This window comes from Ovis canadensis, chromosome 17, assembly GCF_042477335.2.
Source record: "Ovis canadensis isolate MfBH-ARS-UI-01 breed Bighorn chromosome 17, ARS-UI_OviCan_v2, whole genome shotgun sequence".
NCBI classification, from domain to species: Eukaryota; Metazoa; Chordata; class Mammalia; order Artiodactyla; family Bovidae; genus Ovis; species Ovis canadensis.
The window spans coordinates 73,806,124-73,822,996 of NC_091261.1; the positions used below are offsets into that span (position 1 = coordinate 73,806,124).

The following is a 16,873-nucleotide window of genomic DNA, read 5'->3' on the forward strand; positions in this document are numbered from 1 at the left end:
TGCTTGGGAAAAGACTGGCAGAAAATAGAATGACATGTATCAATAGCTATGAATGACTACTCTTATCATTAGTTTCAATTTTTCTATATTGAGTCCTTACTACTTCTGTAATCTGATGGTATATATATATTACATATTCATTTTGAAAACTAAAATTCCCTTTGAGTAAACATAATTTATCACCCAGATATTATCCTTCAAAATGTCCATAAACAGTGTTGGAAATTCGAGGTTTGCTTGAGTTGCCTGAAAGAGAGATGAGAGACTTGGATAATTTGCGAAATCTTTCATTCATAATGTGTCAGAGCTGATAGAACCATCGCTACTTCCCAGTAACCATATGCTCTTGGTCTGCATGGTCTGTATCCAGTGGGTCATTTTCTTTCTCTCTCTTTCTCCCTGGCATTCAGTTAAGGAAAGGCCAACATGCCTATTCAGTGGTCTCCTAGTTTCTAGGCTTACTTTAGCAGTTTTCTTTCTGTTTTGACTTGATGTTAAATCCTGTAAAAGAGTTACAATTGTAACTGAATTGCAGTTAATCATACTTTAGTTACAGCTTTATTTTCGTGATTTCGAGCTATACTGTTTCCTTGAATGATTACAAATTTGGGAACCTGCCACCTTACATGAGCAGCTCTTCCCTAGCCATCTAATTCGTGCCCATTTTTGGCAGGTATCTCAGATGGTTGCTTCACTCTCTCTATAGTTTTCAGTAGACTCTGTCCGGTTGATAACGTGCTGTTATCCCTTTTGGGGGTGAATAGAACCTTGCTATTTCTGTCATTTTTCTTCCAGTCTTTTAAATGGCTCGTTTTTCTTTTAGGAAAAAAGAAGTTCTTTTCAAGCCTGAAGTAAAGTTATTTGCTTCTGTTGACAGACAATGTAGAACTGATACTGAAAACAATTAGTAACCAGCACAGTGTTGAGAGTCAGGACAATGACCAGCCAGACTACGACAGTGTGGCGTCAGACGAAGACACGGATCCGGAAGCCACTGCAAGCAAGGCCCACAGGCAAAAGGTAAGGTGGTGCATTGCACACAGAAAGTGAGCTTATGTTCTTTTTCAGATCTTTCCTCCTAAAAATTTGCCTGATTTGTAAAGCATTCGAGGGCTAGGCCTGGGAAAAGTGCTCTGGAGGTAAAATTGGGTTTTCTACTAGTTTGGCCCAAGCAAAGGTCAACAAGGTAAATAGTTTTAAAATAGGGGGTCCCTTGCCCCTGAGTCAGTTGCTGACTCACAGCCCGGCTGCAGTATTAACTTTATAAAACCTATGAGGAGGGACAGGTGGGTTTTACTCTTGCAACAAATGTTTACTTTTGTTGGGTATTACCCAAACTTCTCTGGATAATACTCTCCTGAATGAGGCCTGGTCTCTTTCCTCTGTGAGGCTGTCCTCACCAAGAGGAGAGGGAACCGCGGTTCGAGGGTCATAAGTGCAGACAGGAGCGGAGGGGTGGGAGCAGGCGATCCACAGACACAGCCTGTCGCTGACGGGGAGTGTCAGGGGAGGCTGAGAAGGCCCGGGACGTGGGCACGTGGAAAGGCGGGGAGGGGTCAGACTGAGCGGAGGTGAGACAGGCACCTGGGGGACGTCTGGTCACGTGGAGAGGCGGCCTGAAAGGAGAGGGAGTCTGAGCTGCGGCAGAGGGCGGGGGTCACACCGTGCAGGAGCGTGACCCCAGACTGAAGAGCTGAGACCTTGGCTGGCAGCGCAGAGCCCAGGAAGCTTTTAGGCAGGGCGGGAACACCATGTCCACCTTGTTGGGTCCTCTGTTTGGGGAGGACCGTTCTGGTGGGTCAGGAGCGGAGGAAAGGAACCCAGGCAGGGAGGTGCCGACAAGGTCCAAACAAGAGTTGACGCAGGCTCACTTCAGGGCCTCTTCAGCTGGGAGGGTCTGGATGGAAAACAAAAGTCACCGTTGCAGAGAGTGAGCCCGAGGCCAGGGCAGCAGGGGCCTGGCTGGCCTGCCTACCGCTGAATATCCCTGACCTGGCCCACAGGGGGCTCAGCAAACACTTGAGAATGGACAAACAGGAAGACAGAAAAGGCAGGGCTTGGGGACAAGTTAGACATTGGAAGTGGGAAGGTAGATTTACCCGAGTTGTGTCCGGAGTTTTCCAGCTTACACAGCTGTGCGGGTCAGTGGTGCCACCGGCAGATGCAGGGAACATGGAGGGGATGGCAAGAGTCAGCTGTCCCATCTGAAACATCTCCGCCAGTCTCCCCGGAAATGCTGAGTTCAGTCGAGTGAAGGCGGGTCTTGACTGGACCCTGCACGACAGGGTCCCTGCACTGACTAGCCTCCCCCTCCTCTGGGCCTTGCACACCCACGCCCTCTAGCTGAGTCCTACCGCAGGCTGGAGCGCTGTCCTCCAGACAGCCACCTGACTAGTGACCTCCCCTCCTGCAGGCTGTTGCTCATGTCCCCCCACCCAGCTGTCTAGTTAAAATGCACCCACGTCCACCTCTCTTTTAGCTCCCCAGCCCCTCACTCCTCCTCTGTTCTGTTTATTTTCCATAGCACTTATCACATTCCCCTATACTATGTAGTTATTTATTATTATTTTTCTCCCTCTCTCACTCAGTTGGGATGTAAACACCATGGAAGCAGGAATCTTTTTCTATTTTCTTTTCTTATGTAACCTAAGCCCCTAGAACACTGCCTGATGCTTAGTAAAAATCTGTCAGAATGAGTGAAATAATGAATCAAAAAAGAAAAATGAATGAACAAGAGAAAGGCAAATGAGACAGGTGTTCAGAGTCACTGTTAGAGTAGATTTGTGGCCCCACTCTCTGATCGCCAGAAAATACTGACTTGAAAATTTTTCATCTGTTGTAGGAGCCCTACCTTTCTGTTTTATTTTTGTATTCCTCTCAGAAGCCTTGATTTGGTTTGATTAACTTTGCGATCCAGCTGGCACAGTCAGAATTTGAAATTCTTGAGCTGTTAGTCTTGAATGTTATCATCGTCTCAGATTGTGAACGTTTTCCCCAATTTATTTTTAGAGCCTAGATTCAGATTTATCAGATGGACCAGTCACTGTGCAGGAATTTTTGGAGGTCAAAAACGCTCTAGTGGCTTCTGAGGCCAAGATACAACAGCTAATGAAGGTGAATAACAACTTGAGTGACGAGCTGAGAATTATGCAGAAAAAGGTAACATGTCAATAAATGCCAGGATGGTTGCTCTTTAACCCCATAGTATATAAGGAAGAATCCCAGGCATGATGCTTGTGATCAGAGGGAAGAAAAACAGACCTGAAAATCTTTGGGCCAAGCTGTCTCTTTGGAAGCAGTATGAATTATGGATATTTTCAACGAAGTAGCTTTGATTAGATATAAATCCAGTTTAAGTTGCCCAGGTAGGAGAACATCATAACCTATTAAGTAAGTATTCATATCAGTTTTAGAGACCCTTGCAAGCGTCCTGTGTTTCCTGGGAAGCTAGACACAGCTCCAGGGGTGTGATTCTTACTGTTTATTGCTCATTCTAATCACCCCATGAGACAGAGCAGACCAAAGCCCGGGACAGGGTGTGTGTCTACCAGCATTTCAGAGCCCCCCCATACCACACATGGCTGCTCTCCCTGCTCACTCTTATGTGTTGTTACCCACCCCGCCCTGGCAGCCCTGTCGCACAGTCCCACTCCACTGTTGGTCAGTTCCTACTGCTCATTTATGATGTCCTCAGAGTCACAGAATAGATACTCAATATAAGAAAACCTTTCATGCACACAAGCGAGAACTGTATGCTGGTAAGAGACAATCCCATTTGCTCAGCATTTGCTTGTTTGCCACCTTTTGAGAGAGTCAGAAATACGTGAACATACTGATCTCTAAAAAGCGTGTGGCTAATGGTAGCAAAGAATATGTTGAAGAGAGGATTATGTATGTCATTCTTTATAAGAATGCTAAGAAGAGGAAGTAGAAAAACTCTGACTTCTGCCCTAGACTTTGTCGGCCCTGCTCCCACCATTCAGTGCTCTACAAAACGAGATGCACACATGCTTCCCTTAACCAGAAACAAAACAAAGTATGTATCTGTGTCTTCCTGCTATCACTTGAAGAATAACGCTTCAGAATCGTTACCACCACCAGAGGACATGGCGCACCTTGTTTGTGGCCGGGCCCTTTTCAGCGGTGCTTCCTGAAGGAAGGCTGAAGAACTAAGGGGCCCACGCGCCTCTGCTTGTCAGGAAAGGACACGGCAGTGCACCCTCACCGAGGGCTTGGTCCAGGATTCTTCTTGAGTCTAGATCATTTTTTGGAGACATTTTGAAATAGATGGCTTCAACACCTGTAATAGAAAGGGATAAGAATACCTGAAGATCAATCAGATTTTAATCAGACATTTGTTCTCTGCCACCCTGGCCCTGTCTAAGGCTGGTGTGCAGCCACGAATGAGACAGACCAAGTGCCCTTTTGCCATAATGTACAGGGCTTGCACTTCTCTCTTCTCTGAAATTTCTTTTATTTAATGAATTATAGTTTATCTCATTAGTTGAACTAATAGATGGGTTTGGGGTGACTTTTTCTGAAACAAGCTGACTTTGCCACTGCAAATCAGTCTGCTAAGCATTACCATTTTTATTCCGTTATGCTCCTTTTAGTATTTGTAGAAATCACCAGAGATAACCTTGAATCTCTGAAAGCAAATGTCTCGAGCTTGTTTAAGAAATGTTGAGTGGAATTACTTGTCATCATTGATGGATTATCTCCTTGATTCTTAGAAAATGCTCTCGATTTCTGAAACTATTATCTGTAACTTTTCATTTCCTGTTGTACTCCTTCCAAACAGAAAAAGTATAGCCTGGTTCTTATTAAGATAAGCATCATTCAGGTTTATCCAAGGACATCTCGCTAAATTCAGAGTACTAAAACTTTTTAAAGTTGAGACCAGCTGAGATCTCGCACATTGAGGTGAGATCCAGACTGGATGTTCTACAGTGAAAAGTGTGAAGATGAAGTTTCAGATTTCAAGACCTTGTCTAAAATCCTCTAGGAGGTTTCCACATAGATAAGCACTTGACGAGATCCCCCCATCCTTCACTGAGGGCCATGTGTCAGTCATGTTCCTCACTTTTTGGCCCTCGACCATTTCACTTTAGAACGTGGGTTCCCTAGGAAGTAGTTTTGACAGGCACTTTATGCCTGTCTGTCTCCTGGAATGTAGGACTTTTCAGTAGATGCTTATTACTTTGCAGCTGTTTGCAGATACAAGTTATGGCCTGAAGCATAGGTGTAGAAGCATCCTCTCATTTCTCAGGGGTCATGCTTTGAGAAAATAGAAAACAAGGGTATTTCTGTGGCAAAGACAGTAAGTCAGACTTTCACAGGCGTTTGGCACTACTGGTATGAAGTATGTGGAACTTGTTTATTCAGTGAAGAAACGTTGATTTTATTTCAAAGTCAGGTAAAGTTTTTTAATATAGTAGTCAACAAAGTAGCATGATTTGTGTCTGATCTTTCACATTTAACAGTTGCTTGGAAAACATGCTAATTAATGAAGAGGAGCAGCCACTATTGGTGTATTTGTCACAGAGCGGTGCTTTCTAAAATAGAAATTGAAAGTAACTCCTAACACTGAATGGGTTGGCTATTGGAAAAAATGATCTTCTGGTGCAGACACAGTTGCTTGTGGACTTAAGCCTTGGCCCTGGTGGGGAATTTGGTCAGATTTTTACTCTCTCTCAAGGAGTAGACAGCTGAACTCACACCACACCCAGCTTATAAAATGCTCTGGAGGATGGAGGAGCACCAGAGGGGAAGGACGTTGTACAGCCTGGACTCAGTTACTTGTGTGTAACATGCCAGATGGCTAAAGAGGAGCCCGATTCCTTGCTGATCCCTGTAACTCTAATTCATCCAGCACCATGAAGCAGCCTGCATGTGAGCAATGGGAAGAGCGTTCAGGGCCTCCAAGTGCCAGCCTCTAACTAAAACAGGGTGGTGCCAGGCAGCTTAGCATGTTTAAAGCTGACACCACCACGGTCACATTTCTGGGCGACAGAGCCAAAGGAGAGCGAGGCCAGGTCTTCCGGCCCCGGCTGAAAGATGACTGATCACCAGAGGGCGGCGCGCGCCAGTGGAGCGTTCAGATGAAGATGTTGATAGTTCAGTAGGCCTCCGGTTCTCTTCGTGATATGTTTATAGAGCAAACTTACCATGATCCGGTTCCCTCCCTTTAAGAAAAACAAAACAAAACAAAACTCAGTTGTTTGGAATTTCAAAGAATATATTATATAATAAAAACTTGTTGATCTTAATTTTTCCTGTTGGCTTTTTGGGCAGCAATAGCTCATCTGATTTTTTTTTTTTTTTTCGTAAACTGGATTTCACTGTCTTTCTCGCTTTGCAAAGCAACTCTAAGTTATCTTTGTGCTGCTTCCATGGTGTCTGCTGACATTTTTGGCATTTCTAAATTGCTCAGGGCACATCTGAAAAGCAGGTTACTTAAGTGATGTCTTAATGATCTCAAGCTCTTGCTTGAAACAGCCTTAGAACCAGCCAGGGCACAGCCTGCCTGCAGACAAATTTCAGGGCCACCGTGACCAGTCTTTAAGCTGTGAGATATTTTGCTTTAAAAAAGTCCAAACTGCAACTTTTCCACAGTCAGAAATGATTTCATTTGCTTAACTGATTAAGTGAGTTGACTGCATTTCACTCATTCTAGAAGAAAGAGTTTGTCTTTGTGGTTGCCTTTGACTTTCAGCTCAGCAAGCTGTTACTGTTCTTATTGTTAAAGCTGGTAGTTGTACGCGTTTACTTGGTGTTTGCTTTTTCTGCTTGCTATAGAAAAACACAGTCCCACTGCCAAACATGTCTTTCAGCTTCAAACACTCCAGAGTGAAAATTCGAACCTCAGGAAACAGGCCACAACCAATATATATCAGGTGCAAACTGGTTCTGAATACACAGACACTTCCAACCACTCCTCCTTAAAGCGACGTCCGTCTGCCCGGGGCAGTAGGCCCATGTCCATGTACGAGACGGGATCAGGTCAGAAACCCTATCTCCCAGTGGGAGAAGTGAACCATCCCGAAGAAAGCAGGACGAGACTCCAGCCTTTCCCGGCGCACGTAAGTAACACCACCAGTGCTTCCGCTCTTTACTCTGTCCAGCCTGACCCCTGCCTTCCCTCTTCTCAGCTTGCAGATCCCCAGTCTCCGCTTTGCCAAATGGGGCTATGAGAACTGTCCTTGTGTTTGCTGTATTAACATGTCGACCAGTGCTTGTGGTGTTCCCACAAGCACTCCACAAGCACTCAGGGCCCATGGCCGAAGGTGTCCCAGCAGCTCTGGGGATTCTGGCTCTTGCTCGGCCCCCTCTCCCCCTTTTTCTGCCCCATATCCATAGTATATTTCCCGAGAGGCCACTGTTGGAACTTTTTTGGTCATGAACTTCCTTCCCCATATCCAAAACCAAAACTTTATAAAGGTTACCACGGGAAGAAAGTACCGTCTTCTTCCAGGTAGGCGGGTGTGTGCCCACTTATGCACCAGAGCCCTTAGAATTCAGAGTGCCTTCTCCACTCTTCTGAGTGGAGCAGGTGGCATCTGTGGCCTGGGGGTGCAGGCCTGGTCGGGAAGCCTGTGGGCCTCAGCAGCCCTGCACCTGTGGTCAGTCTGCTGGCTTAGCTGCTGCCTCCTCTTCCTCCCTTGTTGGGAGAAAGTGTTGCTTTTTCATTTCATGAGAACGAGATGTAAAAACTCCTATATCAACTTTACCTGCTTTATGTTCCAGAGATGGTATTCTGTAACAGGCTGCTAACACTCTTGTTTTTCCCATGGAATAAGTATTGTGTTGCGAGGTTTTCAAATTATATATCTTTTGGATTAATTTATTTTAAAAACCTATGTTTTGACAAAATGTTTTCTGCATTTTGAACCTACGTGATTTTATTTTTTCGGAGAGTAATACTTACCTTTTGGAATGTCAGTTGTTCTTCAGTCCACTTTTATAGGAATTTCCAAAAAAAGTTCTCAGGGTCAATAGTAAAGAACATGGCCTGGGAAATTATACCCTATTCAGTTTTGTCAAGGTTTAGTGTGATAAAATTACAGTGTTGTTATTTTGTAATTGGGAATCTGCTGCTTCAGCTTTTAAAGTTGTTTGGGCTAAACATTCTAAAACAATTGATTCAACACATTTGGTGTAATGGGAATGCCATTGAACTAAGTTAAGAATCTTATTTTTGTATAACTGAGAACAAAATTTAGGAAAAGCCACTTTGTTCATTTTCACAGTGTACTTTTTGATTTTAAAAACATTTAAAATGTAAAAATGTCTTATTATTTTAAAAGTTCTATATCTGTACTGTATCTGATATACATAAACCAACTTTAAATCATTTGTATAGATTTTCATTTCATATCATCTGTCCTGATTAAAAAAACGAGTATTTGTTTAAGACTATTAAAAAAAAAACCATTGGCACTGTTGACAGATTATGCTAGGTATTGTCTTTTCCCTCATAGAAAAGTAGCCTTACAGATTCTGAGTAATTTCCGAGAGGCATTTATTTCACTGAGGGATTAAACATCTCTGGGGATCTCATTGGCTAGCGTGGGCGTTTCAGCACTGATCCCATGTAGTGAGTTGCTCCTTAGGTGTCTTTTAACTGGGAACCCAGGCGAAGCCAGGGTGGGTGGCAGGGTTTCATGTTTGTTTTGTGTTTTCCCGAGTGTGTCTCTTTTTCCCCTTCCAGATCGGGAGGAGTGCGTTTGTGACCTCCTCTTCATCTCTGCCTTCCTTCCCCTCCACACTGTCCTGGTCGAGGGACGAGAGCACCCGAAGGGTTAAGTACACTGAATGGTCTGCTCTCTGGAGGAGGGGCCTTGCTCCTGGGCGCTTGGTGCTTCTCCTGGCCGTCCTGGCCCTCCCTCCTCCACTAACCACCCTTCTGTCCTGCATGAGGCCTCGCACGCACACCCGCACGCATGTCTGCAGGAGAGGGCCTCCCTCTCAGCTAACTCCACATAGCTCAGTCTCATGTGACGTTTAACACGGTCCGCAATTCGCCCTGTAACATTGATTCTGAGCGTTCTGTCTATTTAAACAATCAGAAAATTAGCTGGCTGCTGGTTAAACATAATATGGCAAATCTGTCCAATTTTGTTCAAAGTGTTATTAGGACTAACAGAAACACTGAGACACCGTGTTTCTTGTTTTGTTTTGTTTTGTTTTTAACGTCTTGACATGTGTTATGTCAGCCCCTGACTTGACAGACCCAGGTTTTGCAGTCCCTGCATTCCACATCCAGATTGGAGGTGTAGGCAGCTGTTAGTATGAAGCTGTTCACTCTTAGTTGGTCAAGTCCAACTTGCCAGTGTATAATTTACATTCCCAGTAACAGCGTGTGATTCAGGTAAGCTTCCTTTAGAGTAGCCAGGCAGCAAGTATTTATCAAGCACCTTGTCCACACCCTGCCTTTCAGAAAGTCAGTTAAAGAGTCCTAGGAAGTTAGGTGACACTCCTACTCTCAAAGGCACTGTCAGTTTAAAAAATACCTTGATGCATGAAGAGTACATGACAGCAAGCTGGGAAAGAGCACAGGCTTTGAAAACCTGCATTCAGGTCCTGGCTCTCGCGTCTTTTACTGGAAGGGTGGTGTCCCTAAAATGAGAGGAGGGAGGGAGGCTGTGGGTGAGGGACCACCTTGACAGACCAGGGGAGATTTGCACCAGGCCTTTGTCTATTCCCTCCGCTTTTGGCTGGAACTATGGAGAGTCTTCTTTCCCACTGAGGAGAGATTTCCCAGTGCCTCACAGCTCACTGTGGCCCTTCAGGGGCTCTTTTCTGCACGTTTGAGGTAATCTATTGAAAAGAAACCTCTTGACATATGTATGTTGCTATCTTCTGAGCGGTTCTGAAGTTGAACTGCACTGTTTTTACTACAGTATTTCAGTTAAGGACTTTCCTGGTGGCTGAGTGGTAAAGAATCTACCTGCAATGCAGGAGACCCAGGTTCCATCCCAGGGCAGCTAAATAGAAATGATATCTTTCTTGAAATGCTGTTGCTAAGAGTCAGGTAAACCTTTTTGTCCACTGTGAAAATTTTTTTTTTAATTTTTGGTAGTTTTGAAAATTATTGCCAGGACTGCTTGCTGAGACAATGTTTTATACACATCGTTTACACTGGTGATCCCAGTTGCTCCTGATAGCTTCACATTGAGTTTAGGCGTTTATGGCACATCTGTATTCAGAGAAAGCTACCAATCTCTTAAATAAACTGAACCAGCACCAACTATAAGGTAACTTCTATTAACAGCTTTGAGAGAGCAGCACTTTTAACTAATAGACCTGAGTTCTGCATGTTGACAATAATTTCCTTAAAATTAACACTGACTAATTTTAAAGCCCAAAATATGCTTTTGTTGACAACAATGAAGGATTTAATGTAAGTAACCGATTTCCTGGGTGGTTATTGCTGTACATTGTTATCTGTATTCAAGAAGCATTTCCTGAGTACTTTGATCAGATAGATGAGTCATTACTCTTGTAACATGCTTCATGAAACTTGGTACTTTTGATCATGGGTGATGCATTTGATTTGTAATTGTCAAATTTACATCAAGGAAGGCAAAAAGATCCATTGTAAATAGATGGGATTTTTCTGGGTTTAATTCTGTTTTCTAGCTTTTTCACTGGAACTACTCTGGACAAATTTCTCAGAATACTTATTTAAATGCAAGTGTTTCACATTCCATTTTATGCTCTGTATATGTGTACACACACGGAAGCACACACTCATCTTTGTGTGTATGTATATATAAAAACTAAAGGAAAGGAAATTTAAAGATTATTCAAACATGCACTGTGAAAGGTAAGAATAATTTTTTTTTTTTTTCGGTTTGGTTTTGTCATGTCTTGTTTTTGTTTTGCTTTTTTGAGATATCTCTGGAAGAGCCTGGTTTCACTATTCCCTTCCTGGGATATAGTGCCTGCTTTGGTCTTCCATCTAGACAGCCAGTAGCCAGTAACTCACTGATTGGTTCATGAAGCCAGATCAGAGGCACTGCTTGCTGGTAGGAGGTCGAAACAAAGGGATCTTGAATGTTGTAGTTTTTACAGAACTTAGCTCTGCAGACTGTACAGCTGCCAGCCAACACTTTCAATCACTTGCCAGATGAACTCAAGTGGTTAAAGCACAGACCCTTTAGAAGCCCATCGCAAGTGTCTTGCATTAAGTGGCTGGAACCAAATAGAGCATCTGAGGGAGACGTGAAAGACCTCAACACACACAGACAAAGAGCTTTCTACCTGGGAGAGGACTGAGAGAGGCTAGCAGGCAACACGTATTCTGGTAGAGAAGGAAAGAAACCATTTCTGGATCCACTGTTTATCAGTTACTAAAAATTTTTTCTTAATTAATAAAACTTTTTTTGGCCTTGCACATAGTTTGTGAGGTCATAATTCCCCAACCAGGGAACAAACGCAGGCCCTGGGTAGCGAAAGCACCGAGTCCTAATAGTATTGTGCTTCTAGAGAGGCAGAGTAGGGGCTGCCTGCCTGCCTGCTCACATAGGGCCTTCAGAAGGCCAAGCAGCATGGTCAGTAAGGCGCACATAATTAAACTTGAGGGAGGCTTTCTTAACTGACTCACTCTAAGGGAACCATTCTTATGAGTGAAGCTATGGGGACTCCATGTGTTTAAAACAGGGCTCTGAATTTACACATGAAGAAATTCTGAATTTGCAGCTATCTCTTATTACAGCTGCAATAAAATTCCTTAGTCACACATTTTGCTTCACTTGGATTAAATTCAGGGTATAGAACTAGAAATAGCTCATGTTTGTCTTTTGCAATTGGTAATCAACCTAGGTTTTAAATCGGCTTCCACTGATTTCTATTCAAATGAGGAAATTCTCAAGCACTATGGATAAATAATGAGAGGAAATCCTCTGTATTAAATACTCCAGAACTAACACAGTTCCCTTCAAAGGAATGTGGTCCCCTCTAAATGTAGTACTCCCCCACCCCACCCTGAAGGCTCTGTACTTCCTTAGTGGTGCTGCCATTTGCTCAAAACAGTTCAAGGGTTCCTGCATCCCTTTTATTTTACACTGTATCTTTATGTTTTAAGGGATGGATGTTTGGGGAGATGGATGAAAATGTTTGGAAACCAGTTGTCACACCGGCTTGATCCATTTTGGCTGACAAACAACGTGTGGCAATGAATGAGTGATTTCTGGCTTCCTCCTGGGGCTCACAGAAGCCGTCTCTAAGGGTGGTTCTTGGAGAGCCAGATTGAGAGCGGTGGCAGGCCTCAGAACCCCAGGCTGGGGCATCGCGGGCAGCAGGAGACAGGAGGCCCCAGGTTTTGGCGCAGGTTTTCTGTTGACTTTTTGGCCTTGAGGGTGACCCCCGGCTCTTCTGGCCCTTCCTTTTCCCATCTGGTGGTATTAGACCAGCTTCCCTGGTGGCTCAGAGGGTAAAGCGTCTGCCTCCAATGCTGGAGACCTGGGTTCAATCCCTGGGTCGGGAAGATCCCCTGGAGAAGGAAATGGCAACCCACTCTAGTATTCTTGCCTGGAGAATCCCATGGACAGAGGAGCCTACAGGTGGGCTACAGTCCACGGGGTCGCAAAGAGTCAGACACGTCTGAGCGACTTCACCTCACCTCACCTTTCCCATCTGGTATTAGACCAGCTAATCTGCAAGCAGCTCCCAGCACTGACAATCCAATCTATGGGTATATGGCATGTTTGCTTCTTAAATGGGTCTCTTTATATTATGGTTAAACTCCATACTTCTTAGCTAAACGTGAGTGTTGCCTTGCGTGTCTCTGTTAATTTGTATCAGGGATCTGGTTGCAGAGCAGCTAAGGAGTGAAGATGAAGATGGGGTGGAGAAGGAAAGAAAGCATTTCTGGATCCACTGTTCATCAGTTACTAAAAAAAATTTTTTTGTAATTTTTTTAATTAAAAAAAAATTTTTTTTTTGGCCCTGAACATAGCTTGTGGGGTCATAATTCCCCGACCAGGGATCAAACCCAGGCCCTGGGCAGTGAAAACACCAAGTCCTAACCACTGAACCACCAGGGAATTCCGTTACTGAATTTTTAATAAAGCATTGGCCCCTGTCCCAGATGAGGTCTAGGGCATGAAGGCCACGTGGCCTGACAGGTGAGGGTTCCTGGGAGGGCACCCAGGAAGTACCTGGTGGTTTCAGCTAACGGGACCACCTTTTCTCTTGTAGGCATCCCGGCTGGAGAAGCAGAATAGCACGCCGGAGAGTGACTACGACAACACTCCCAACGACAGGGGCCTGGATGACATGGGGTACTCGAGCAGGAAGAAGGCCTCGGGGCTGGGCTCTCTAACCAGAACCCTAACAGCTTGGTCACGCCCTTCACCACCTCCACCTGCTTCTCTGTTCTCAGACCCTTAAGGTCCTCAGTTACCGAGACATGAGTTCATAGTTCACACCTCTCCTCATCTCACCTGATTGCCCCAGGGGCCCTTTTTCCTTTTACCAGCAGGTTAGACTCATCTCTGAGTCTCTGTATTATGCTTAAAGTCAGTCCTGCACTTCAAGTCAACGTTAGGTTATACCCTGCATCACTGTCCCAAGAATTGGCCTTGATTCAAATGACTTGATAACCACACAGCGCTTCCCATTCGTTTGCTCCCTCCCTTTCCCCATCGTTAGCCTTCCTATGAGGGTCATCCCATTCAGCCTTGTGGTAGAATGAAGCAGCCTCCCTGTGAGCAGTAGCTGCTGCTGCTCAGCGAGCCTTACCCCAAGTCTCCTGCCAGACAGGATAAAGGAAACCACAGTAGCAGCCCGCTTGTGCCTCCAGCAGATGCACACGCCGAGGCTTCTAGAAGCGCCACCCATCAGCACCTGTCACGTTTAACCACTTCTTTAACGCTCACAGGTCAAGCAGGAAAGGAAGGCAGAGGAGCTCGGTGTGGCAGGGTGACAGCTCAGGCCCAGACACGGCAGAGCCCCATGCGGCCCCCAGCCCCATCCTCCCCAGCACCGAAGACGTCATCCGGAAGACGGAGCAGATCACCAAAAACATACAGGAGCTCCTAAGGGCAGCCCAAGAAAATAAACATGACAGGTAAGGGGGCTTGAGAATCCTGCCTGGCTCCGGGAGAGACGCTGCCGCTCTAGTTACAGACGAGACTGGGTTTTAACATGCTGACGTCAAAAGGTTGGAAATTTCAGGTTTACTTAAGACACTTAAATGTGTAAGTTTGGGTTTTGCTTGTTTGTTTTCTATGGTAATTTTTTCTTTCTAAAAAATTTATTTTGAATTGAAGGATAATTGCTTTACAATATCGGTTTCCTTTCTGCCATACGTCAACATGAATTAGCCTTAGATGTATATATGTCTCCTCCTCCTTGAACCTTCCTCCCCCTCCCACTCCTCACCACCCCTCTAGGTGGTTACAGAGCCCCTGTCTGAGTCCCCTGAGCCCTGCAGCAAGTCTCCGCTGGCTGTCTGTTTTGCATATGGTATAGTGCATATGCTTCCATGCTGCTTGTCTCCATGCGTCTCGCCTGTTTTATATGGTGTTTTTAATTTTTGATGTCGTGAAATGCTCTGAATAAAACTGCATCTAGAGATAGAATGACAGCATCTTTGGGGTGGTGACATTCCTAGTTCTCGAGGTGAAAGAAGCTGCCTCAAAACTGGCAACAGATTCTCCCGGCTGCTCTGCTTTGCTGGGGAGGAGTGTGTGCCATAGGTTTCCTGAAATGAACCTGATTTCTTACCCGACTCCCTCACGTGTGCATGTGCATGTCTAGTAAGCAAGTTGTTTACAAATAAAAGTGGGTCTAGTCATCACCCAAATCATTCTCTGCTCCTGAAAGAAAAACCTGCTCAGTCTGGGCAGAACAGCATCCCACAGAGTTCTTTCCAGCTGCAGAGAAGGGCCTGGCCCCTGTTTTAACCCACCCCTTTCCTCTCGGGTAAGTTATTAGCAGTTGCAAGTTGACCCTAGTTTCAGGTGGTGGCTGGCCTGCTCCAGACACATTGTTTAACATCATCCCACTGAATTTGTGGAAAGCAGCAGAATTTGATCAAAATACATGAAAACCTCATTTTTTTTGAGTAGGTCAGCTAAATTTGGCCTTCCCAGGTAGCCCGGTGGTAAAGAATCCAGGAGATGTGAGTTCGATCCCTGGGTTGGGACGATCCCCTGGAGGAGGAAATGGCAGCCCACTCCAGTATTCTTACCTGGTGAATCCCATGGACGGAGGAGCCTGGTGGCCTTACAGTCCATAGGGTCGCAAGAGAGTCAGACGCAACTCAGCGACTAACCAACAGCAAAGTTTAGTGCTTCCATGAAGAAGTTCTCTTCATGCCTCTGCACAAACAGGAGTTGTTCCAGGAGCACCATACTGCCCCTCCCTCTTCCTCTGTGCTCCCTTCCACAGAAAGCTGGGCCAGTGTCTCTTGCAGTCTCCGTGTCCCTGGCAATGTCACGTTCACCTCCCCGTTTTCCACCCTTTTCATTTTGCTGTACAGCTCAGACTTCTCCCAGTGGCGTCATTTCCCCGCACCAGGAGAGGAGTGGGCAGTGTTTATTACCGGAGCAGAATCAGTCTTCATGGGTGGATGGCTGGAGGAGCGTCAGAGAGAAAGAGGAACCTACACGATTTCTCAGCCTCCTTCCGTGAAAATCATATAACCGTTCATCTCCCCTTCCCTGGGGCATCCTGTTTATCACATGCCCCTCCTGCCTCACATGCTATAGCTGTGCAGTACCTCTGCTCAGCACCGCGGCCTGGACAGCAGGCTCCTTCATTGCGTCGTTACATGAAGCAGAACGTTCCCCACCTTCCCACATACGGTCTGTTAGGGTCCTCGATAACATGGTACACCCCTCCCCTGGCACTCTCCCACTGACGGGCCCCACGCTCCACTTCCCATCTCACCCCACTCAGAAGTGCCCCGCTCGTGTTGCAAATGACCAGAAAAACATGCTTATGTTGTGTTTCTTTCAAGAATATAAACCTGTGTCCTGGGGCTGCTTTCTGGCTTCAAAGATCGCAGTATGGTACTTGCTGCAGTCTGGGAAGTTTGTCATTTTTTTAAGATGTACAAATCCATTCAGCGCATGTTGTGATCTCAGTCTTCTGTGGCTCCCCCAGGCTGTTATGCGTGTCGCCTGCATCCATACCTGGAGGCTGTTTTTACACGATGGAATCAGCTTTGAAGGATGGGGACCCTGGGTTTATCCCCGAGTGCCTTGTGTTGGTGTAGGATCCACAGCAGGCTGGCTGTGGCCTCAGCCCCTTTATTACGGGAGTGTAAATGGAAACGTATTCATGTCTGAGTGTTCTCTGTCTCTGAATTATTTTTGCTGTCTTTGAATAACCTTTTCAATATTCTTGCAGTTATATTCCCTGCTCAGAGAGGATACATGTAGCTGTTACAGAAATGGCAGCGTTATTCCCCAAAGTAAGTCACTCCCTGCTTAACTTGGTTTGGATCCTTTTCAATGAGCTCCAAGAAATTTCTTGATGACCTTTACATTACATTCATCTTTTTGTAGCACGGAGAGTTTTAAATATGCAAACAGCCATATAGGGCTATTGGTTTGGGTTTAATAAGACAAGAATGTATAAGCCAAATGCTGCAAGGCAAAGCATTAATAGAAAAAAAATTTTATCTGGAATATTTCACCCATGTAAATACTTTTTCAAATACTGCTTCAGAATAGCACTAGTAAATGCATACTGCTAAATATACTGCGTGCACTCTGAACTTTGAGTCAGAGCCCCCAGAATCTCCTATGCTGTAGGTTGCCAAACTTGTGGTCTTTCACACATCCCCAGTAAAAACATGCAGGACACAACTGCCATTCACTGCAGAATAGTTTAAGTTGTCTTCCGAGGAATGCTTGTC

At 45.2% G+C, this 16,873-nt stretch overlaps 1 protein-coding gene across 20 annotated transcripts in view; it reads left to right on the top strand.

The window, feature by feature from the left end:
- The window catches only part of GIT2 (GIT ArfGAP 2), a 42,123-nt gene that overhangs the window by 22,049 nt on the left and 3,201 nt on the right, over positions 1-16,873 (top strand). For 2 of the 20 annotated variants that reach the window (XM_069558214.1, XM_069558217.1), the window contains exons 13-19: positions 878-1,020; positions 3,010-3,159; positions 6,834-7,082; positions 8,711-8,800; positions 13,204-13,286; positions 13,886-14,074; positions 16,363-16,426. In XM_069558214.1, coding sequence (XP_069414315.1) covers positions 878-1,020; positions 3,010-3,159; positions 6,834-7,082; positions 8,711-8,800; positions 13,204-13,286; positions 13,886-14,074; positions 16,363-16,426 — 968 coding nt within the window. Of the gene's footprint in view, positions 1-877; positions 1,021-3,009; positions 3,160-5,483; positions 6,270-6,833; positions 7,083-8,710; positions 8,801-13,203; positions 13,487-13,885; positions 14,075-16,362; positions 16,427-16,873 lie in introns of those variants that run through there. The other 18 variants (XM_069558218.1, XM_069558219.1, XM_069558220.1 and 15 more) reach the window with 11 other exon arrangements.